The 24,008-nt window shown below is 45.3% G+C and overlaps 1 protein-coding gene across 2 annotated transcripts in view; it reads left to right on the forward strand.

Moving 5' to 3' along the window:
• Window positions 1-2,053: 2,053 nt before the first annotated feature.
• The window catches only part of LOC311130517 (myosin-9-like), a gene marked incomplete at its 5' end in the record, with an annotated part of 32,932 nt that continues 10,977 nt past the window's right edge, over window positions 2,054-24,008 (forward strand). The window contains 30 exons of one of the 2 annotated variants that reach the window (XM_084163275.1): window positions 2,054-2,177; window positions 8,548-8,879; window positions 9,163-9,319; window positions 11,008-11,035; window positions 11,205-11,298; window positions 11,732-11,749; window positions 14,323-14,415; window positions 14,556-14,619; window positions 15,128-15,226; window positions 15,601-15,744; window positions 15,900-15,995; window positions 16,289-16,560; window positions 16,777-16,950; window positions 17,262-17,435; window positions 17,677-17,791; window positions 18,193-18,386; window positions 18,533-18,654; window positions 18,786-18,855; window positions 18,959-19,119; window positions 19,263-19,371; window positions 19,481-19,612; window positions 20,013-20,219; window positions 20,509-20,646; window positions 20,895-21,018; window positions 21,187-21,358; window positions 21,668-21,880; window positions 22,069-22,213; window positions 22,518-22,724; window positions 23,629-23,733; window positions 23,840-23,992. In XM_084163275.1, coding sequence (XP_084019401.1) covers window positions 8,553-8,879; window positions 9,163-9,319; window positions 11,008-11,035; window positions 11,205-11,298; window positions 11,732-11,749; window positions 14,323-14,415; window positions 14,556-14,619; window positions 15,128-15,226; window positions 15,601-15,744; window positions 15,900-15,995; window positions 16,289-16,560; window positions 16,777-16,950; window positions 17,262-17,435; window positions 17,677-17,791; window positions 18,193-18,386; window positions 18,533-18,654; window positions 18,786-18,855; window positions 18,959-19,119; window positions 19,263-19,371; window positions 19,481-19,612; window positions 20,013-20,219; window positions 20,509-20,646; window positions 20,895-21,018; window positions 21,187-21,358; window positions 21,668-21,880; window positions 22,069-22,213; window positions 22,518-22,724; window positions 23,629-23,733; window positions 23,840-23,992 — 4,107 coding nt within the window. Of the gene's footprint in view, window positions 2,178-8,547; window positions 8,880-9,162; window positions 9,320-11,007; window positions 11,036-11,204; window positions 11,299-11,731; window positions 11,750-14,322; window positions 14,416-14,555; window positions 14,620-15,127; window positions 15,227-15,600; window positions 15,745-15,899; window positions 15,996-16,288; window positions 16,561-16,776; window positions 16,951-17,261; window positions 17,436-17,676; window positions 17,792-18,192; window positions 18,387-18,532; window positions 18,655-18,785; window positions 18,856-18,958; window positions 19,120-19,262; window positions 19,372-19,480; window positions 19,613-20,012; window positions 20,220-20,508; window positions 20,647-20,894; window positions 21,019-21,186; window positions 21,359-21,667; window positions 21,881-22,068; window positions 22,214-22,517; window positions 22,725-23,628; window positions 23,734-23,839; window positions 23,993-24,008 lie in introns of those variants that run through there. The other variant, XM_084163276.1, reaches the window with a different exon arrangement.

Consider the following 24,008-nt stretch of genomic DNA (forward strand, 5'->3'; position numbering starts at 1 on the left):
ATTCCCGGGACCGCCCATACGTAAAAATGTATGCACACATGACTAAGTCGCTTTGGATAAAAGCGTCTGCTAAATGGCATATTATTATTATTATCTGATGTGATTGGTCAAAAGACCAATTAATATGGAAAAAATATTAGAATTGGGCTGCCTGTGTAAAAACAACATTTGACGTTCATTCTTCTCTAATGGCGTGATAAGGATGACGTGACAAAGTTTTATAAATATGTCACAGGTGTGACGAATGCCCTATTATTACAGTGCATGCACTGGCCCAGGTGCTCCTAATTGAGTCTGTTAACTGATTCATTGAAACGTGATTGGCTCCCTGTATTTCCCTGTCTCTTTATAATCCTTGTTTAGTTTGTTTGAGGTGTGGCCAGTCAGGGGAAGCTGTGGCAGAGTGCCTTTGAAGTGGTTGGGTTGCAAAGAGAAGTATGATTTGAGTTAGTTGAAATGCTTTCCCTGCATGGAAACCTGTTTTTGTTTGATTCGATTGTTTTGTATCCTCCCGCCATGTTGTTTTGCTAAGGTAGAACAGAGCTACTGTATATAATGACGAGATGGTCTTGTCTCTGGGCTAACAATGGGAGTCGTCCAAAAGGCAGGAAGGCAGTTGGTCTGCTTATCGTGCACAGTTTGACGGGAGTGTAAACCCTCTAACTTTGTCTCTTCCTCTCTGGGTAGAGCGAACTTGGTTTAGGGAAGTTGAAATTGGGAGAGAGAAATAAACTGTGACCTGTCTCAGACTTTCATTCCATGTACTTCCACTCAAGCCCATTCTAAAATAACCTGTGTGTCCTATGCTATGAGTTATTCAGCGGCCTCTATGCGCTTGGTGTAAACCTAGGGTGTGTAGATGGATCTATGGTACTGAATTTAGTTGTCTCGGCCAGGGTGTGACAAATGCACGCAAATGTTCACCTAGTTTTTAATACATAATAAAAATAAGCAAAAGTGTACACTGTATGGTGAGGTGTTCAATCACATTGATGAAGAAATGCTACTACAGTACCATTAGTGTATCTTTATTGACACCCACCCACTCTGGCCATGTTCGGCGTGGCTGCAGATCAGACTTTTCTACACCCCTCTTCCCAACAGCTAAAGGTTTCAAAGCTTCTACTGTCTCCCCCACCTGTCCCCCCTCCATCACGGGAAGGGCAGGTACAGACAAGGTTCCTGCATTCTCCACACACAGTCCTCTCAGACCAGATGCTCACCTTCTGTCGCAACACCTCTTCATCTCTCCTTCCCAAACCTTACCATCCATTATGGTTAAATAACAAACATATCTGTTAATAGCAATATTTATTGGCCTGGGTGACTGTTCCTGGAGATAAGTGGTAGATATTTGACTATGGCGCTAAAGTATTGGTAGTTTATTCTTTGGAAATTGACAATACAAAGTGATAATTCACCAAATCAACCTTATCAATATGCATGATCATCCCTCCAAATCCCACTGTACTTCTCCTACCTCATTATGATGTTGTTGGTTGATACATGGAGGGGGTGTGCAAATACCTACCTGCAATATGGTCTGACTGTGACCCTCATGCTCTGAACCGCCCAGGGAGAAAACGCCCAGGGAAACCCTGTCGCCTCTTCTAATGGCGCCTGGCTACTTCCTTGTTCTAGCAGGTTAGGAGAATTGTCATAGCAGATTAGGATAATTAACGTGTCAGGTTAAGAGAACTAAAGTAGCAGATGCTACAAGGGCGGCAGGTAACCTAGCAGTTAAGAGTGTTGGGCCAGAAAGGTCGCTGGTTCGAATCCCTGAACCGACTAGGTGACACATCTGCAGATGTGCTCTTGAGCAAGGCACTTCATTGCTCATGTAAATCGCTCTGGATAAGCGCATCTGCTAAATGACTCAAATGTAAATGTAAGTAGCCAAGAGCCAATACAAGAGGGGGCGGGGTTTCCCTGGCGGTTCTTCCCTATTCTTGGCCAGGACGCGGGTCACAGTCAGACCCTTCTCACCTGTGAATGTTAAAGTGGGCGGATCATAGTTTAGATATGGCCACCTATTTCAGCCACGCCCGCCGCAGAGACAACAGAAACGTAGATAATTGAGAAGGGACGAATCTGCTGTAGCGTTTTCTTGAGTTTGCTGTCGCGCGGATTGAGTTGCCTTTGCAAACACGGAAACCGATAGAGCAACGGAGCAGAAGGTAAGTTTTTATCAAGGTTACCCATCTGTCGATCCCGCTGTAATCCTCGTGGGATGAGATCTACTTCTAAAAATATGTTAGTGCTTACTTCGAAGTCTGTTGTGGGATGCTCTACGAACGACGACAGACAAGTAGGTTATTTTTAATATATATATTTTTTACGTGCGGTTTATTGCGAATCTAGATCGAAGGGTGACGCGTCCAGCAGCAACCGCACTACTCGACGTCAAGGTAGCCTTTTAAATCTGCGTCGTCACTGCATCAGGTGAGAACGTAGTCGGTGATCGTAACAAAGGGACACTTGGACAGATTACAAACTACATTGCTAGCTGATGGGACTTAATAATGATACTCTCTTTCTAGTATTTTCACATTAGTCCTGTCTAACTTTCACTGACAATTTGAGTATAGCTAACCTTATAGCAACTGAGTAAAGCTAACCTGGATGGCAACATCTGCAGAGGTATGCCAATTGTAGGCTACCTGTACAAACAATTATTTCCCCTTGTCATAAGTAATTAACAATGACAACACCCAGCCAATGTCCAATCCTATACTCTGATTGCCAAAGTTGGTGGCTATTCAAAACCACAGCGATCAACCCTGTAAGGAGTGCACTTTACGTTGACCAATTTACTGTTTTAGGGAAGCTACTCTGAATATATAGTTTACTAAACCAATTATTTCACACTGAAAGAAGTTGAGCTTAACTAAAGCTACCCTCAAAAAACATGGTTTACTTAACTGAAGGGTAGAATGCACATTGTTTAAATATGACTCCAAAGTGAAACGTTCTTGCAATTCGAAGTCTGACATTTTCAGATTTTTTATAAGTGAGAATTAGGCAGGTCTGATGACGAAAAATATACATTTGCCTACTTCACACACCTATAAATATAAAATATTTTTAAATTACTAGTTGTACTAAATGTAGTTCACTGCTCCCCAACACTGGCAATTTATCTGACGTTTGCTTGTCTTGGTTTGAAGTTGGAATTTGAGACCATGGGTTGGTGAGAACACAAAATGCACACAAGCCCTGGTATGGATCTGCCCTAAGGATACACAATTTGCAGGCACTCATTCAAATGGTTTTAGCACCTGAAATACTGGGTCCTGTTTTTAAGTTGAGTGTTTCGTATGGTTAAGGTGTGGCATCCAACTATCAATTGTTGAGCCAAACCTATATTCAGTTCAGTGAATGGCCTTCTCAGGCCACTGGGTTGTCTTCAAGCGATTTAGCAGAATGCAATGTTCCTGGTAGGAATCTAGTCCTTCCTTGGACACTAGACCATACACACCTTAACATAGAATTATGATTAGTACATATCTGTTCTGCAATCACAACTTGCTTAGTCACTTCCCCCACCCTTTTTTTCTAGATACTACAATTGTTAATGCCATACACTCCTAGTAACTAGATAAGAGACAGCCTGGTCTCATAGACAAAACGTAACATAGTAAATGTAAATCCGGGGGACTGAAATTAGTATGATATGTTACATTTGGTATGGTTACATAAGACAGATGGTTACTTAAGGCAACAAATTAAGTAGGGTGGTTGGGCGGGCATATAACGTGAATGTCTAGCAACCCAAAGGTTGTGTGTTCGAATCTCATCACGGACAGCTTTTACGTTTCAGCAACTTCGCAACTACTTTTTAGCTACTCTGCAACTACTTGGCATGTTGGCTAACCTTAACCCCTAACCCCATCTAACATTAGCCACCTAGCTAACGTTGCCAACGACAAATTGAAATTCGGAACATATCATATGAAATGGATGATGGACATCCACAAATTAATACATACCATACGAAACGTAACATCATACTAATTGGAGTGTCCTGAATTTACTTTTACTATGTTACGTCTACCCCTGAGTCAAGATTTTAAATAGGGGGGAATTAAGCCTAACTGGAGTGCCAGATGGCTGATGTTTGCACTTTTGGGACTATTCCATTGGTTCCATTGTGCCATGCAATTAAGCCCAGCTAGTATTTGAACGATTTCAAAATGCTGTTTGTTTGAACCCAGGTCTGATGAGGTCACCACTGGCTAATGTCTAGCTCTGACAGACCTGCCCTGCTCTCCTCAGCAACACGTTTCAACGCCTCTCTTCGCACTTGTGTTCTTGGCCTCCATTCAATCCAGTCTTTAGCTTGGCTTCCCCCTGCCCTTTTAACACAGACAGCCACATGCCACCTCCATCTGCAGCAGCTTGAGCTATAGGGCTTTATTATGCTGTCTGACAACAACAGAGTTTTGAACCAAAATGACTGGATAACCTAGGTAAATAATACTGGTTGGTAGCAGAGTTGGATGAGTTGCCATACAGGATTTATAGCAGGGTTTCCCAACCACCAGGCCACACAGCATTGGCAACCGGGTCGCTGGTTTATAGGACTAGTTGGCATTTTCAGACCTTCTCTTTTCAAATACTTTTTGAACCCAGATCTGGACCCAATGTACAGAAATCTAATCGGGCAACTGCAAGACGAACCATGCCGGATCCCTCAAGTGTGAATGGATAAGGAGTTGTGTTAAAGGGCAATTCCGCCACTTTTCAACCTCATTATCTCCAGCAACTTTTAAACTTTATATTTATGTGCCTTTTTCACACATGTAGATGCTGGAGATGATGGAAATTAGGTTGAAAAGTGGTTGAATTGCCCTTTAATTGACACTAGTCATTTGAGTTGACAAGCCAGTCATATGAGTTGAAAGGTGACTAGGAAATCCTTGGCAGTCACAGCCCACTGTATGGGCTTACTCTCTGATCCTCTAACACTATGACAATAGGTACCATCAATTGTGGATGTCAGTAGTGTCCATTTTGACTGAAGTTGGGCAATAAGACCCTCAGGAAATGCATGTGTCAGCCCTGCAACACCATATTAAGCAACTTCCTGTGGCAGTTGGCCCACGGTTAGCACTTCGCTGTTGAAAACCCAGATTCATATGAAAGTCTCACATTCTTATGGTCGTCTTGTCTGCATTTCCTCATGTGTCCCATGAGAACCCATTCCTCCTATGTGTTTCAGATGGGGCTTACGTGCATGAGGTTAGCCTGATACCAGATCTGTTTGGGCCAACTTCTTATCACTCAATGTCACGTTTGGTCTGAGGGACAAGGAGTTGGCGAGACTGCACAAACAGATCTGGGATCAGGCTAGCATGGGTCATTATGAGTGGGAACAGTTAGTCCTGTATTAGTCCTGATTTTAAGCTGGGTAGTCACTCTGGTTTAGTAGTCCGCTCCTGCTGTGTTGGTCCTGGCACATGTAGTGGGCAGCCAACAGCATGGACACAGAGATCCTTTAGGTGATCCACCTCCTCCCCCTCTGTCTTTAATCAGAGCATCAGTCTGAGCCTATAATGAACTTAGAGACCTGGATGTTATCCAGCTGGATGTTATCGCTCTATCCCTCTCTCTCATCCCTCTATCCCTTTCTCTCCTTCCTTCTCTCTGTCCCAATTATTTTACACGTTCTCCCTGATAGGGGGGACAGGGGTTAGAGACACACACTGTTTAGTGTCACCACCTCAGGCAATATGGGTGACCTGATCAGGGTGATAGATCTGGACACAGCCTCATAAGCCTTCAACCAGTATAAGGCAGCGTTTACACAGGCAGCCCAATTCTGTTCTTTTTTCCACTTATTGTGTTTTTATCAATCACCTAAGATCTTTTCACATCAGATCTTTTTCAGTTCTGATCTAATTGGTCAAAATATAAATAGGTGAGATGAATTGGGCTGCCTGTGTAAACGCAGCCTAGAATGCATATAATTATAATGGTGGACAAGGCATCCATGTACAGCAGGGTTCTTCAATTCCGGTCCTGGAGGGCCGAAACACTTCTGTTTTTTTATTTCTACCTGGTAGTTAATTGCACTCACCTGGTGTCCCAGGTCTGAATTAGCCCCTGATTAGAAGGAGAGGATGAAAAACAGAGGTGTCTCGGCCCTCCAGGACCGGAATTGAAGAACCCTGCTGTACAGGTTATGTAAGCCTAAAGATATTGATCAGACCTGGAATGGATTTTACAATGTCACCAAAACTGGTTACGACTGGGTGTTGTAGTCTGTACTTGTAGCCTGAGGCCAATGAGTATGTACACACACCCTGACACACACACACACACACACACACACCCTTGAAAGGGTCATAGCTAGATACGCAAGCAGATAGAAATAGAAATTGACCTAGAATACCTGGGCCTGTATTCATAAAGCGCCTCAGTCTAGGTGTTCTGATCTAGGATCAGCCTTTTGAATCATAATGAATACGATTATGGACAGGTGGGACCTTATCCTAGATCAGCACTGTGGCTACTCTGAGATGCTTTATGAATACAGGCCCTGTGATAGAAGGGGGAAGTATTAGGTTAAGATGCAAATCATTCTGTGTATTCACCAATTTAACATGGTGACGGCGTCTGTTCTTAAGGGTGTGGTCTTCTGTGGCTGAGTATAATGAAACATCTGTCTAAACTTGCTCCAGACATTCCTCACTGGCTGTCCTGTTTTTTTGTTCCTCTTCAAATGAAGTTAGGAAGCCCTCATTTGTCTTCCTCTGACTGGTCCACTGCTCTTTATCTGTCCTTAAGACAACGTTATGTAATAAATTACAGCTGTGGTGCATTCATTAGGGCACACTGTAGCAAAACATTTTGCAACAGAAAACTAAAAACAAGCGTTTCTTATTAGACAAAGTTCAGGTAGTCCCTTCCTGTTTCATTCCATTTTCTTCCATTTGGTGATGAACATGATACTGAGAACGGTATGTGGTGTTAAAGTACACAACTGTCCAGTGTCCATTTTAAGAAGAATTGTCAACTTCATCAAGCATAGCCATCAAGCAATAGTGGGAGTGTTCTGTTTTGGTAATTAGGGGATAGGAAGACGAAACGAGAACGTTTTGGAAATTTGTGGAATTCCCTGTTCTAATGAGTGGGCCAGTTTATCGGTCGCGTACACAGATTTGCAGATGTTATCACATGTGCAGCGAAATGCTTGTTTCCAGCTCCATCAGTTCAGTAATACCTAGCGATTCCAAAAAAAAAAAAAAAAAAAAAAAAAAAAAAAAGTACACACACAATCCATACAAATGAAGGAATATCAGAACGAGAATGTGACCCTGGTTGGAAGATGGGATGGCCAGGTAAACGAGGGAGGGGGGGGGGTGTAAGATGCATGTATGGAACAGTGGAGGGAGAGATTGGAGAGACACATGACTGTATCTGTGTAGGGAGCACCAGGTCAATGCCCAGAAGTTGTCTCGTCTTGTAGAGGGCAGCAGTAGTGAGAAAGACCAGCTTGTAAGGGCCAAAGGTCACAATAGAAATGTGTGTGTCTGTCTCACTGTGTGTGTGTGGGAATCCAATGACGTGTGCATGCACTATTCCTGATTGTCACAACCCATTTTAGAGTCTGATCCAGTTTATGTTTGGCAAAGGCAGTCCATAACACCTCTTATGTCTCATGAGACAATCTACCAAGCTTACAGAGGATCATCCTCGTAATACATCCTCATAGTACGACCTCTAGCGTGCAGCCGTGCGTGAGCGCGGGCCTGCGGATGTGCGCATCCTTTCATACGTGGCAGATAACGCAAATATTCCTGAGAAGCCACGTTTCACGTAACGCATGTTTACTTCACGCATAGCAATGCATTTTCAGCAAATGGGAATCGCATGTTTAACCTTTATAACAAGCTCATGTTCAGCGTTCTCAACAATGACCACATGCTCTGAAATGGTTACAGTAATTTGAGATGGGTCCATTTTAGGACCATGCTGTGCATATGACCTGAACTTAAACGGGTTGAGTGAATTATATGCTTAATTGTTTCACTCAAACTTTGTCTCTAAGGTATGAAATCCATAGGAATGGGAAGCCGTATGACCAAAATAATTACATCCGTTGAACTGTACCGTTTGTCATTTATAAAGGCCCGAACTGCACCTGCATACCGTTTTTGAGCGCCCCTCACTTTAAAGGAAGGCATTTCGACCAAAGGTTTGCTGGGCCGTAACAATCTATTAGGTTAGCTCAGTACGTCTGCATTTTTCTCTGGAAGCTTACGAGACTTGTCCTATTTTCCCTGTCCATCCTACAGCCATGTCAGAAGCAAATAAGTTATTGTACAGGGAGAGGCAAAACTCTCTATAGGTCTGGTCATGAGTTCATGACAAACTCCTGGCCCAAACCATGATCATCAATTAATTATTTTTCACTGGCCGTTTCCATGACTCATATTTTTCCTCTCCACCCTACAGCCACGATGTTCTGTTTCACTTTCCTTTCCCCATCCTAATTCCTGGGTGGTGTGTTGTCTTATCGTTGTTATTATCTTTGTTCTACAGCCACCATGTCGGAAGCGGACAAGTTCCTCTACAGAGACGGCGGTAAGGTCGCCAACCCCCTAGACCAGGCCGACTGGGCCACCAAGAAGCTAGTATGGGTCCCTTCGGAGACGCTGGGGTTCGTGACCGGCTCCGTCAAGGAAGAGCAGGGAGAGGTGTGCGTGGTGGAGCTAGCCGATACAGGAAAGAAGGTGACAGTAAATAAAGACGATATCCAGAAGATGAACCCTCCCAAGTTCAGTAAGGTGGAGGACATGGCCGAGCTCACGTGTTTGAACGAGGCCTCAGTGCTGCACAACCTCAAGGAGAGGTACTACTCTGGCCTCATCTACGTGAGTGTTTTATGTGCTTCATGTGCCCATATTTACATAAATACACCATCCGCATACATGCGTGTAAAATAACACATGTAATAATTGAGCAGACTCTTATTCAGAACAATTGAAATGTCTGTATACAGTAGGATAAATACACAGCACTCTGGACGACCAATGATGTAACAGTATATTATTCACCTTAACCTTTTGACATATTGTGAGACATTTGGATCAGAATGTTGGTATAGATGGTTAGTGTTGCCTGTCTGCTGAAATTTCCTTCTCTTGTACCTTTCAGACGTACTCTGGCCTCTTCTGTGTGGTGATAAACCCCTACAAGTACCTGCCCATCTACTCGGAGAACATCATTGAGATGTACAAGGGCAAGAAGAGACACGAGATGCCCCCTCACATCTATGCCATCACAGACAACGCTTACAGGAGTATGATGCAGGGTGAGAGAGTGTGATGACACACACACACACCTGTGCTACACACACACACACACACACCTACAGTGAGGGGGGGAAAAAAAGTATTTGATCCCCTGCTGATTTTGTACGTTTGCCCACTGACAAAGAAATGATCAGTCTATAATTTGAATGGTAGGTTTATTTGAACAGTGAGAGACAGAATAACAACAAAAAAATCCAGAAACACGCATGTCAAATGTTATAAATTGATTTGCATTTTAATGAGGGAAATAAGTATTTGACCCCTTCTCAATCAGAAAGATTTCTGGCTCCCAGGTGTCTTTTTATACAGGTAACGAGCTGAGATTAGGAGCACACTCTTAAAGGGAGTGCTCCTAATCTCAGCTTGTTACCTGTATAAAATATACCTGTCCACAGAAACAATCAATCAATCAGATTCCAAACTCTCCACCATGGCCAAGACCAAAGAGCTCTCCAAGGATGTCAGGGACAAGATTGTAGACCTACACAAGGCTGGAATGGGCTACAAGACCATCGCCAAACAGCTTGGTGAGAAGGTGACAACAGTTGGTGCGATTATTCGCAAATGGAAGAAACACAAAAGAACTGTCAATCTCCCTTGGCCTGGGGCTCCATGCAAGATCTCACCTCGTGGAGTTGCAATGATCATGAGAACGGTGAGGAATCAGCCCAGAACTACACGGGAGGATCTTGTCAATGATCTCAAGGCAGCTGCAACCATAGTCACCAAGAAAACAATGAAGGACTGAAATCCTGCAGCGCCCGCAAGGTCCCCCTGCTCAAGAAAGCACATATACAGGCCTGTCTGAAGTTTGCCAATCAACATCTGAATGATTCAGAGGAGAACTGGGTGAAAGTGTTGTGGTCAGATGAGACCAAAATGGAGCTCTTTGGCATCAACTCACTCGGCGTGTTAGGAGGAGGAGGAATGCTGCCTATGACCCCAAGAACACCATCCCCACCATCAAACATGGAGGTGGAAACATTATGCTTTGGGGGTGTTTTTCTGCTAAGGGGACAGGACAACTTCACCGCATCAAAGGGATGATGGACGGGGCTATGTACCGTCAAATCTTGGGTGAGAACCTCAGCCAGGGCATTGAAAGTGGGTCGTTGATGGGAATTCCAGCATGACAATGACCCAAAACACACGGCCAAGGCAACAAAGGAGTGGCTCAAGAAGAAGCACATTAAGGTCCTGGAGTGGCCAAGCCAGTCTCCAGACCTTAATCCCATAGAAAATCTGTGGAGGGAGCTGCAGGTTCGAGTTGCCAAACGTCAGCCTCGAAACCTTAATGACTTGGAGAAGATCTGCAAAGAGGGGTGGGACAAAATCCCTCCTGAGATGTGTGCAAACCTGGTGGCCAACGACAAGAAACGTCTGACCTCTGTGATTGCCAACAAGGGTTTTGCCACCAAGTACTAAGTCATGTTTTGCAGAGGGGTCAAATACTTATTTCCCTCATTTAAAATGCAAATCAATTTATAACATTTTTGACATGCTTTTTTCTGGATTTTTTTGTTATTCTGTCTCTCACTGTTGAAATAAACCTACCATTCAAATTATAGACTGATCATTTCTTTGTCAGTGGGCAAACGTACAAAATCAGCAGGGGATCAAATACTTTTTTCCCTCACTGTATAACCTCGTGCACACACTCACATGTATTTTCTATCTTCTATTTCAGATCGTGAGGATCAGTCCATCCTCTGCACGTAAGCCATGTCTCTGATCAAAATCTTGCCTGTGTTTTATTTATGCATATTTTCTAGCTCCTATGAGATTTGTCTTTTGCCGTCTGTTCCCATCTTCAATCAGCAACTCCTGTAATCTCTCCCTCCCTCATTTCTCTCCTTGTCCCTTTTTCTCTCTTCTTTCCTACAGAGGAGAATCAGGAGCTGGAAAGACTGAGAACACCAAGAAAGTTATCCAGTATCTGGCACACGTTGCATCTTCCTTTAAGTCCAAGAAAGACCAGGTCAGTACCAGCCCTCCTTTTTACCTCCTCACTTGCCTTCTTCCTACACTTCCATTCTCTGTCCTCTAGTTTTCCTGTTCCGCTGTTCATGTTCTCATCCCCCTGTACTTATTCTCTGAGTCAGGGTAGTTGTTCCATATTCCTAACATTCCTGTTTCAGGCCCGGACCTGCCTGCCTCGCCTCCCTGCAGTCACCAGGGCCCGTATTCATAAAGCGTGCTGATCTAGGACCAGTTTCTGCATTTTAGCTCTCACTATGAGCAAAATTGACATGGACGGGGCGACCTGATCCTTGATCAGCACTGTCTCCTACTGAGACACTTTATGAATAGGGGCCATTTGAGAGTCATTACAGTTGCGTGACACTGAGTTTTTACGCTAGTACTTGTGTTAAACTCTCTTTCTCTCTTTATCCATCGTTCCCCATCTCTAGGGTGCAGCATTGGCACATGTGAGTTAATCTCTCCCTCTCGCTCGCCATCTTCCCCGCTCGCCAGTTATCTTTCCCTTCATGTACATGTATGTTCTACTAACTGCAGTCAGTCTGTCTGTCTGCAAGCTGTGTGGTGGTGTAATGTACAGGTGAAAGGACGTATTTGAGGTGTGATGAAGGATCCTCATATGTTATACCTTAGATTTAGGTTGAAAAGAGTACTGCATGATATTTCAAATTACTGCATAGTGAAGCAGACCAAGTAACAATGCTTCGGACTGCGTTTACACAGGCTGCCCAATTCTGATCTTTTTTTTTCTCACTAATGGTCTTTTGACCAATCAGATCAGCTCTGAAAAAGATCTGATATGTAGTGTGAAAGAAATATCCGAATTGGGCCGCTGTGTAAACGCAGCCCTAGAATCCCATTTAAGTTGTATGTAGTTAGCAGGTGTTTAGCCCTCAGCAAAGTTCTCATGAGTCAAGCCACACTAGTAGTGAAGGGGTAACCCACTCTTGTTTGTCTGAACTGCAATAACAGTGAACTGTTCCACCCCACACCCTGGCGTTTGTCCACCTGATCTGGTTGGTCTTAGAACAGGCAGTCAACAAAACAACAAAAGCTGATTAATCTGCCGTTTTGGTTGTTAAACGCCTGTGTGCTATCTTGGAATCTCTGAGATTATCTCAAATTCTTTCGAAAATGCTTTAAATGCTTAGCATCTTTTGTGCTTGCGTGGGCTGGGCTTGTGGGTGGCGTGTGTGGGCTGGGCTTGTGTGTGGGCTGGGCTTGTGGATGGGAGAGTGTGTGGGCTGGGCTTGTGGATGGGAGAGTGTGTGGGCTGGGCTTGTGGTCGGGACGGGGGAGTGTGTGGGCTGGGCTTGTGGATGGGAGAGTGTGTGGGCTGGGCTTGTGGTCGGGACGGGGGAGTGTGTGGGCTGGGCTTGTGGTCGGGACGGGGGAGTGTGTGGGCTTGTACTTGGGCAACAGGTCTGAGTCGGAATCTGGAATATTTAACATGAATGAGTGTATGGGTTTATTAGGAAACTATAGCTTCACTGGGGTCATACAAACCAAGGAAGTATTATAATGGTAGCATATCCTGTTTACTGCTTACAGCGACGCACACCTGCTAATTATATAAGTCTATTATGAACACTGATATAAGGCGGCATACTCAGTGGCCAGTTTTAGGTACTCCACCCCGTTCACGAAAATGGTTCGCTCCTACAGACAGTGAGTCACGTGACTGTGGCTTGCTATATAAAGCAGGCAGACGGGCATTCAGTTACTGTTCGATTGCAAATTAGACTGATCAAATCGAGTGACCTAAGCGACTTTGAGTGTGGTATGATTATCGTTGCCAGGCACCCCGGTTCCAGTATCTCAAACTGCCGGCCTCCTGGGCTTTTCACGCACGACAGCGTCTAATATTTACCGAAAAAGGTGCGAAAAACAAACATCCATTCAGCGGCAGTCTTGTGGGTGAAAACAGCTCATTGATGAGAGGTCGAAGGAGAATGGCAAGAATCGTGCAAGCTAACAGGCGGGCCACAAACGGACAAATAACGGCGCAGTACAACAGTAGTGTACAGAATGGCATCTCGGAACGCACAACTCGTCGGTCTTGTCACGGATTGGCTATTGCAACAGACGACCACACGGAGTTCCTCTCCTATCAGTGGGCGCTCTATCACCAATGCTGGACAATTGAGGAGTGGAAAAGCATAGCCTGGTCCAATGAATCCTGGTTCCTGTTGCGTCATGCTGATGGCAGAATCAGGGTTTGGCGTAAGCAGCAGTCCATGGCCCCATCCTGCCTGGTGTCAATGGTACAGGCTGGTGGAGGTGGTGTACTGGTGTGGGGAATGTTTTTTTTCCTGGCAATTAGTTCCCTTGATACCAATTGAGCAACGTTTGAACGCCACACCTTGTAGAGTCCATGCCCTGAATAATTCAGGCTGTTCTGGAGGCAAAGAGGGGGTCCAACCCGGTAGTCTCCTGAGTGGCGCAGTGGTCTAAGGCACTGCATCGCAGTGCTAGCTGTGCCACTAGAGATCCTGGTTCGAATCCAGGCTCTGTCGCAGCCGGCCGCGACCGGGAGACTCATGGGCGGCGCACAATTGGCCCAGCGTCGTCCAGGGTAGGGGAGGGAATGGCCGGCAGGGATGTAGCTCAGTTGATAGAGCATGGCGTTTGCAACGCCAGGGTTGTGGGTTCAATTCCCACGGGGGGCCAGTATAAAAAAAATATATATATGTATTCACTAACTGTAAGTCGCTCTGGATAAGAGCGTCTGCTAAATGACTAAAATGTAAATGTAAAAATGTACTAGATGGGTGTACCTAATAAAATGTGCGTAACATTGCTGTAGTTCCACGATTAACACATGGAGTCAAGCAGGTGATCCCAATGCTTCTTGACAAGATGAAATGCAATGCTTGCAGCAATGAATGAAGTAGATGAAGCACCTTACTGAATGAATGCTCATGTTGAGTCATCCTGCCAGCCATAATGATAACATTTGGTATATGTGTGAATATATTTATATGTATGTGAATATACTGTATGTACCTGTTTTTGTCACCAGGGGGAGCTAGAGAAACAGCTTCTGCAGGCTAACCCTATCCTAGAGGCCTTCGGAAACGGCAAGACGGTCAAGAATGACAACTCCTCCAGATTTGTAAGAACCTTTTTTTTACCATCTTCGCAATTATGTGGTGATGGTAATGACTAGAGACCAGTATTGACTGTAACTGGATCCACTGCCACCTGGTCATACAAATTACAGATTTCTCCTCCTCGCTTTCTCACTCTTTCTAGGGGAAGTTTATCCGGATCAACTTTGACGTCAATGGATACATTGTGGGAGCCAACATTGAAACTTGTATCCTTTTAATCAATGAGTCTTCATAATTCTTGAAGGACATACAGTCTTCAAGCTAGAATCCTTAGTTGAAACGATAACAAAGCGGACACCCCGCCTCTGTTTTGGTAAAAAGTTGAGGGATGGGCCTGGATAAATATAACCACTCTCAAATTCATGGATAGAGCTATGGATGCAAGGACTGACCATCCATGATAGCAACATTTTAGTTTTAACCATGTCTTGAAGCTATACAGTGTTTAACATTTACATGGTTTACAAACATTTGAGTCAAACAAGCTTATCTTGGGTTCTGATGGTGCAACGCAAGTGAACTAAGCTCATGAGGCATTTATAAGTTATTCTTCAAGAATCAATGGTTATATATCATTAATTTCTAAGTCCAAAAATCTATGTAGCGACTAAGGATTCTAGCTTTAACGTACAATATTCCACAACTTATGTGTTGTCGGTAGTGTGTTTTTTTTTTTTTTTTTTTTTTTTTTTTCTTGACGAACGATGTTGCCAGATCTGCTGGAAAAGTCGAGAGCCATCCGACAGGCTAAGGATGAAAGAGCCTTCCATATCTTCTACTACATGCTCACAGGAGCTGGGGAGAAAATGCGCTGTGAGTGAGCAACAAACTAATTATATATAAATTGTTATGCTATGTAAAAAAAATGTTTTGAGGGGATATTACGTTTGCGTCATTTAGCAGACACACTTATCCAAAGCGACTTAGAGGAGAAATCAGGGTTAAGTTCCTTGCTCAAGGCCAGGTCGAACCAACAACCTTTAGGTTACTGGCCCAACGCTCTTAACCGCTAGGCTACATGCTGCCCATTTATTATAAGTGTAATGGTTGGACTGTAAAATACGTTTTGATTTTAACACTTAAAGCCTGCAGTTATAATGCTTTATAACTTGTAATAACTAATAAGCATGTATGAGCCTTTTTATAGTATCTTATAGTAAGGCTTATAATGTTATGTCTCTAACCAGCCGAGCTATGTCTGGAGGACTACAAGAACTACCGCTTCCTGACCTACGGGAACGTGACCATCCCTGGTCAGCAGGACCATGACCTGTTTGTGGAGACCATGGACGCCTTCAACATCATGAGCATCCCAGAGGAGGAGCGGATAGGTACACTAACTCCCCTCTGTCACACCTGATTCTTAGCCTATAATACTGTAATACTACAGTGTTCAAATACTTTTTCCAGATCAATGCAATTTATGTAAATAACTAATGAATGATGATTGGTTGGTTGGTTGATTGATGATGCTGTTCTCCCTCAGGTCTTCTGAAGACTGTGTCTGCCGTGCTCCAGCTGGGGAACATGAGCTTCAAGAAGGAGCGTAACTCTGACCAGGCCTCCATGCCTGACGATACAGGTACTTCACATCTGGTTTTCACTAATTATTTCTGGGGTTCCACCAGGATCGGTACTGGGTTAATTTTTGTTTTAGTCCTGCACTAACACACCTGTTTCTACTAATCATGAGCTCTGTGATTAATTGAATCAAATGCGTTAGTGCTGGGTTAGAACAAAAGTGTGTACCCTCTACTCCGCCACTTGGGTCCTTAATGAGACTTTGTCTCCTGCAATCCTCCTTCATAGCTTCTACAATCCCTTCTCCATTCATCCAGCACCACCCACTCACCCACCCCTTTCTCTCTCCCTCAGCGGCCCAGAAAGTGTGCCACCTGCTGGGCATGAACGTGACCGACTTCACCCGGGCCATCCTGTCCCCCAGGATCAAGGTAGGCAGGGACTACGTTCAGAAGGCCCAGACCCAGGAGCAGGCTGAGTTTGCGGTGGAAGCCCTGGCCAAGGCCTCCTACGAGAGGATGTTCCGCTGGCTAGTGATGAGGATCAACAAGGCCCTGGACAAGACCAAGAGACAGGGAGCCTCCTTCATCGGCATCCTGGACATCGCTGGCTTTGAGATCTTTGAGGTAAGATTGTGGAAAAGGGGTATGTTTATGGTTGGTCATTGAATACAAACAATGGATTGGCATGAGTGGTCATTGATTGCCAATGGTTTTCAAAACACATCTTAATCTATTTTTTAGTTAGGTCTTTACTTCTTTCTCACATTAAGAAACTTTTCATTTCGGAGTTCTCGCCAAAAATGTCTAATTAATGTGTACCTTCTGTCTTTTCCCATGTAGCTGAATTCGTTTGAGCAGCTGTGCATCAACTACACCAACGAGAAGCTGCAGCAGCTGTTCAACCACACCATGTTCGTCCTGGAGCAGGAGGAGTACCAGAGGGAGGGCATCGAGTGGAGCTTCATCGACTTCGGCCTGGACCTGCAGCCCTGCATCGACCTCATCGAGAAGCATGTAAGTATATCGCCACTACCTCCTCTTCCCTAATGGGCCTGAGGCTTATGTGATTTGTTCTGTTCCAAATTACACTAAAACAATTAACCAGTCTTTGGACAAGCATAAACAGCAATCCATTATTTGGTTTAATTTACCTGGCTACTGTCACCAAATTAACTTTAGCATTTTTTCCCAAAACCAATGCAAGTCAATAAAGTTAGCATGTTTTAAATGTCCTGCACAAGCCAACATGCACTGAATTAGTGTCTCCACAAGTAGCTTAGTTTCTCTCTTTCTGTCTTTTTTTTGTCCCCCTTTGCTGTTCCTAGGCCAGTCCTCCTGGTGTGCTGGCTTTGCTGGATGAAGAGTGCTGGTTCCCCAAGGCCACAGACAAGAGCTTTGTGGAGAAGGTGGTTCAGGAGCAGGGCAACAACCCCAAGTTCCAGAAGCCCAAGAAACTCAAGGACTCTGCCGACTTCTGCATCATCCACTACGCTGGAAAGGTCAGTTACCACTCATGTGGGGGAATCTATCAATCTCTAATTGGGTTGCACAATTCGGGGAACTTTATTCAAGTTCTTAGGGTTTTCAGAGATCCTCCAACTGGAACTTCTGAAAAACCAGCGAATTCTGCTAGAATTTTGCAACCCTAATAATTTATCTTGAACCCGAGCAAATTGGTAAAACCACAACTTCTTGAAAGGTCAGCTATGTGATCACAAAATGGTCCCCCCCCCTCCCCAGGTGGACTACAAGGCAGATGAGTGGCTGATGAAGAACATGGACCCCCTGAATGACAACGTGGCCACGCTGCTCAACCAGTCCACTGACAAGTTTGTGTCGGAGCTCTGGAGAGACGGTAAATCTCGAGATTATAGACAGTTGACTAGACCAGAGGAGGCTGCTGAGGGGAGGACGGCTCATAATAATTGCTGGGATGGAGTGAATGGAATGGTATCAAACACATGAAAAACATTTATAAGCTGTCCTCCCCTCAGCAGCCTCCACTGGAACTAGACAGTAACTGGGTTGGGCTATAGACTCTAATAGTGTGATGTCACCTACTGTTGGTACATAGAACTGCATTTACATTACATTTACATTGCATGATTGGTGTTGGCCAATAGAACTGCATGTATGCCTTTCTGTATGTTTGAACTGAGAAAGTACATGGTGAAAGAAATGAACTGCAGGAAAGATGAGTTGATAAGGGATATCTATGATCCTGTTTCTCCTTATCATTCTGTCTCTCTCTCTCAGTGGACCGTATTGTGGGTCTGGACAAAGTTGCTGGGATGTCTGATGGCGGGCTGCACGGGGCAACTAAGATCCGTAAGGGCATGTTCCGCACCGTGGGCCAGCTTTACAAGGAGCAGCTGTCCAACCTCATGACCACTCTCAGGAACACCAACCCCAACTTCGTCCGTTGCATCATCCCCAACCACGAGAAGAAGGTATGGCGTCTACAGTCATCAAATCTTCCATTGCTCAATGAGTGTTTTGACTATAAACTTCAATGATCAATACAAAACACAGGCAGTTGGTCTATGTACTATAAAATAATATTTAAAATCCTGACTCTTCACTTTGTCACTGTCAGTCTGGTAAGCTGGAGCCCCACCTGGTTCTGGACCAGCTGAGGTGTAATGGAGTTCTGGAGGGGATCCGTATCTGCAGACAGGGCTTCCCCAACCGCATCGTCTTCCAGGAGTTCAGACAGAGGTAACCACGGGAGACGGGACCATATCGTTGCATGGTCTTCATCTCCTACCTGTTTATCAGCATCACTGTGAGCAGACTAGACTGTTACTGTATTTGTGTCTTATCTTCTTAAACGTCTCCTGTTCTCCCAGATATGAGATCCTCACTCCTAACGCCATTCCCAAGGGATTTATGGACGGCAAACAAGCCTGTGTGCTCATGGTAAGAGGCGTCAGACCAAACCATCATTCAGCAGTCTTCCAATGTCATTCTGAAATTCCCAATGACGTTCCCAAACGTCATCCTCTCTCCTTGCTCTTCCCAGATCAAGGCCCTGGAGCTGGATTCCAACCTGTTCCGGGTCGGCCAGAGTAAGGTGTTTTTCCGGGCCGGAGTCTTGGCCCACCTGGAGGAGGAGAGGGACATGAAGATCACCGACATAATCATCAGCTTCCAGTCCTGGTGTCGCGGATACGTGGCCCGCAAGTAAACAACTTGTCATTTAGAGCAGTAACTATTATAGGTTTGGCTTATGGTTTTCTACTGTATATTAGTTGGTGTGAGTGCGCTATGTACACATACTCCAATAACATGATAATGTAGATGAATGTCTTTTTGTCTGTCTCCAGAGCCTTCACTAAGAGACAGCAGCAGCTGACTGCCATGAAGGTGATCCAGAGGAACTGTTCTGCCTACCTCAAACTCAGGAACTGGCAGTGGTGGAGACTCTTCACCAAGGTACACACACTCTGTTGCAAATCAACATGGGAGTGTTGCAGACCTCATCCCCTACTCCTCAGCTACCTACATTGTCCTGAGTCCCTGTCTTCTTCCTCTACTCCCCCAGGTGAAGCCTCTGCTGCAGGTGACCAGGCAGGAGGAGGAGATGCAGGCCAGGGAGGATGAGCTGGAGAAGACCAAGGAGAGGCAGCAGCAGGCTGAGCAGCAGCTGCAGGAGTTTGAGGCCAAGCAGCAGCAGGTATGAAGTGTCCCTTCTAGAAATTATATTTCTATGGATTGGACTAAGCCCCAATTTAAGGTAATGACTTGTACACTCAGAACGATTATGAATTGCATCTACTTGGTGCCTTTCAATATGTCTTATAGGGGTGGTTTCCTAGACACAGATTAGGCCTAATCCTGGACTAAGAAGCATTTTAACTGAGATTTTCCATGGAGTTTTCTTTTTAGTCCAAGGCTTAATCTGTCCATGAAATCGCCCCTAGTGTCTTATACATTTGTTAGGGGCTGGACTGAGTCACTTTCATACTATGTGACACCATAATATCCTAAACCACCAGCATTTCAGCCTTACTGTGTATCATTGCCCTGTTTCTAACACATAGCCCTCTGCCCCCCCCCCCCCCCCCCCCCCCCAGCTGAATGCAGAGAAGCAAGCCCTGCAGGAGCAGCTGCAGGCGGAGACGGAGCTGTGTGCCGAGGCGGAGGAGATGCGCTCCAGGCTGGCCACCAGGAAGCAGGAGCTGGAGGAGATCCTCCACGACCTGGAGGCCCGGGTGGAGGAGGAAGAGGAGAGGGTCACCCAGCTACAGACTGAGCGGAAGAAGATGCAGACGAACATCACGGTAGAGCTTTGGAAAAATTCTTAATGATGGACTCTGTAACTTTCCCTTGCTAATTGAGCCTTGTGGTCCAAACCTGTCAGAAGTCACATGTAAATAGTTAGATATGAACACTATTTCTCCTATTAAATTGCCTTTGCAAATTGTCCATTTTCACTGGTTTTCATTTCACCCTCCAAGGGGTGTGGCGCTTTTAATGAACTTGGAGAGGAAGGGAGTGATGGAGGAAATTGAGGTGAAAACATCTTCATTAAAACATTCCATCTCTCTCCCGCCATCTGTCTGTCTGTAGGACCTGGAGCAGCAGTTGGATGAGGAGGAGGCAGCCAGGCAGAAGCTGCAGCTGGAGAAGATGACCACAGACGCCAAGCTGAAGAAGATAGAGGAGAATGTCATGGTGCTGGACGACCAGAACAACAAACTCAATAAGGTTTGTAGTACAAGTTGATGGTTTTTCGGATGAATGAAATAATCAATTAGGCAGTCATTCATTCCAGCAATGAAGCCAACAATCATGGACCGATTTTATTATTAAGAGTAAATTACTGTTTGTAATTCAGGGACTAGGTGTTAACTTAGAATGTAATATCGGGTGTGTAACCTTTTGGGGTTGTTATTGTGTAACCGTTTGGGGTTGTTATTGTGTAACCGTTTGGGGTTGTTATTGTTTGCTTGCAGGAGAAGAAGCTGTTGGAGGAACGTATCTCAGAGTTCACCACCAACATGGCTGAGGAGGAGGAGAAGTCCAAGAGCCTGCAGAAACTCAAGAACAAGCACGAGGCCATGATCGCTGACATGGAGGGTAGGTGGACCATAGAGATTCTATGCTTATGAGGTGAACCACTTTTCCTTGCCTCTTGTCCTTTATCTGTACTGATCTGAAAAGCGCTGGTGAGAGCAATCTGAGACAAGGAGGGACACTAAAGTATTGAGACGTAACCCTGCTTTCCCATCCCTCTCCCTCCATCAGACCGGCTGAGGAAGGAGGAGAAGAGTCGTCAAGAGCTGGAAAAGAACCGCAGGAAGCTGGAGGGAGACTCCACGGAGCTGCATGACCAGATGGCTGACCTGCAGGCCCAGATAGCCGAGCTCCGAGCCCAGCTGGCCAAGAAGGAGGAGGAGCTAATGGCTGCTCTAGCCAGGTGAGGGGAAAGGGAAACCCATAATTGGAGAAGGGGCCCAAATTGTGTATCAAAAGTATTTTTGACATTAGAAATGAAGCATTATAGGCCGGATGTACGAAGACAAACACAGGCCTGCATTTGGTTGGACTGAACTAGAGGTGTTATTTTACTTTCCATTGAAAGTTTGATTTGCTGTTGTTGTTTTAGGATCTCATTAAGCCCATACAGTAAAAACAATGTTAAGTCTACAAAATAGTCTTGTATGACTTTCATTTCAATGCCTTCCACTCTAACCCCCATCCTCCTTCGCTCCCCACCACCCTCCAGGATAGAGGAGGAGGCCGGGGCCAAGAACACGGCCCAGAAGAAAATCCGGGAGCTGGAGGCACAGCTTTCTGAGCTGCAGGAGGACCTGGAGCTGGAGAGGGCTGCGAGGGCCAAGGCTGAGAAACACCGCAGGGACCTGGGAGAGGAACTAGAGGCTCTGAAGACTGAGCTGGAGGACACACTGGACTCTACTGCAGCACAGCAGGAGCTCAGGTACTGGGAGCATGCGCACACACACACACACACACACACAGTTGGAGGTGAAGGAGAGCGAGACAGTGGTTTGCCATGCGTAAATGTCAAGTTGTAGTAATAAACACTTAACCGTTGAAGACATATGGTGCCATTTCTCAATTCCCCTCTTCCTCCACCACCTTCAATCGCTCCATCCTGTTGTTCAGAAACAAGCGTGAGACGGAGGTGACCCAGCTAAAGAAGATTCTGGAGGACGAGGCCAAGGTGCACGAGCAGCAGGTGGCCGACTTGAGGCACAAACACAACCAGGCCTTCGACGAGCTCAACGAACAGCTGGAGCAGGCCAAGAGGGTGAGAGCTCACTTCCACTGCATTATACTGTTCATATGTAGACATGGTTCTCCAACATGACCGTGGGAATCTTTTCTCTTCTTGTTTCAATATTGCTTGTCGGTTGACCGGTCAGACAGTAACATCTGAGGTTTTACTGTAATAGTTTGTATTTCATATTGAAGTCTTCATATGCACAAAGTTATATAACCAACCGTACAATATGAACATTAACGCTTCCTCGGAAGTAAAACAAGCTATACATGATAGTATTTTGGTAGAGAACCGCCTATGTAACCTCCTGCCCATGTGTCCGCTCCTTCAGAACAAGGTGTCAGTGGAGAAAGCCAAGCAGGCTATGGAAAGCGAACATAATGAGCTGGCCATCGAGCTGAAGAACCTGAACCAGGGGAAGGTTGAGTCAGAGCACCGCAGGAAGAAGGCTGAGACCCAGGTCCAGGAACTGCAGATCAAACACACCGAGAGCGAGAGGCAAAGGAAGGAGCTGGCTGACAAGGTGGCCAAGATGCAGGTAGGTGTGGACTTGGATACTGTGGCTTGGCTGTAGGTGATGGAGAAAAGGAATAATATGAGGCAAGAGGGTGGCGGAATGGGGATCTAGAACACTTTGGGGCATTTCAAAGTGTTATTATGATGGGTTGGTTGGTGGATGGATAGATTAACATTATGTATATTCGGGATGGATCCTCAAAGTTCTACAGCTGCACCATCGAGAGCATCCTGACTGGTTGCATCACCGCCTGGTATGGCAACTGCTCGGCCTCCGACCGCAAGGCACTACAGAGGGTAGTGCATACGGCCCAGTAAATCACTGGGGCCAAGCTTCCTGCCAGCCAGGACCTCTATACCAGGCGGTGTCAGAGGAAGGCCCTAAAAATCGTCAGACTCCAGCCACCCTAGTCATAGACTGTTCTCTCTGCTACCGCATGGCAAGCAGTACCAGAGCGCCATGTCTAGGTCCAAAAGGCTTCTTAACAGCTTCTACCCCCAAGCCATAAGACTCCTGAACAGCTAATCAAATGGCTACCCGGACTATTTGGATTGTCCCCCCCACCCCCTCTTTTACGCTGCTGCTACTCTGTTTATTATCTATGCATAGTCACTAACTCTACCCACATGTACATATTACCTCGACTAACCGGTGTCCCTGCACATTGATCTGTACCGGTACCCCCTGTATATATCCTCCCTACTGTTATTTTCTTTTACTGCTGCTCTTTAATTATTTGTTATTTTTTACTTAAGAAAAAAATGAACTGCATTGTTGGTTAAGGGCTTGTAAGTAAGCATTTCACTGTAAGGTCTACACCTGTTGTATTCAGCGCATGTGGCAAATGACGATTTGATAATGGATGTGGTTCTGGAGGACGTGGTTAAATGGTTGCGCTAATTCCTCTTTTCTGTCTCTTGTCTAGTCTGAGCTGGACAACGTCAACAGCGTGTTGAGTGTGGTCGAGGGCAAGTCCATCAAGGCAACTAAAGACTATTCCACTGTGGAGTCCCAACTGCAGGATGTACAGGTACGGTCACACAGACACACTCACCAACACACACACGTTGTGCTGTTTAGAACTGGCCTTAAGCACACACACTGTAACCATTGTTTCCCTTTTTTCCTCTTTATAGGCGCTGTTCCAGGAGGAAACTCGTCAGAAGCTCTCTTTCTCCACTCGTCTGCGTCAGATGGAGGATGAACAGAACAACCTGAGGGAGGCTCTGGAGGAAGAGGAGCAGGGCAAGAAGAACATGGAGAAGCAGCTCTTCACCCTCCAAGCTCAGGTTAGTAACAGCTCTA

Source organism: Coregonus lavaretus (assembly GCF_964263955.1).
Source record: "Coregonus lavaretus genome assembly, chromosome: 6".
NCBI lineage: Eukaryota > Metazoa > Chordata > Actinopteri > Salmoniformes > Salmonidae > Coregonus > Coregonus lavaretus.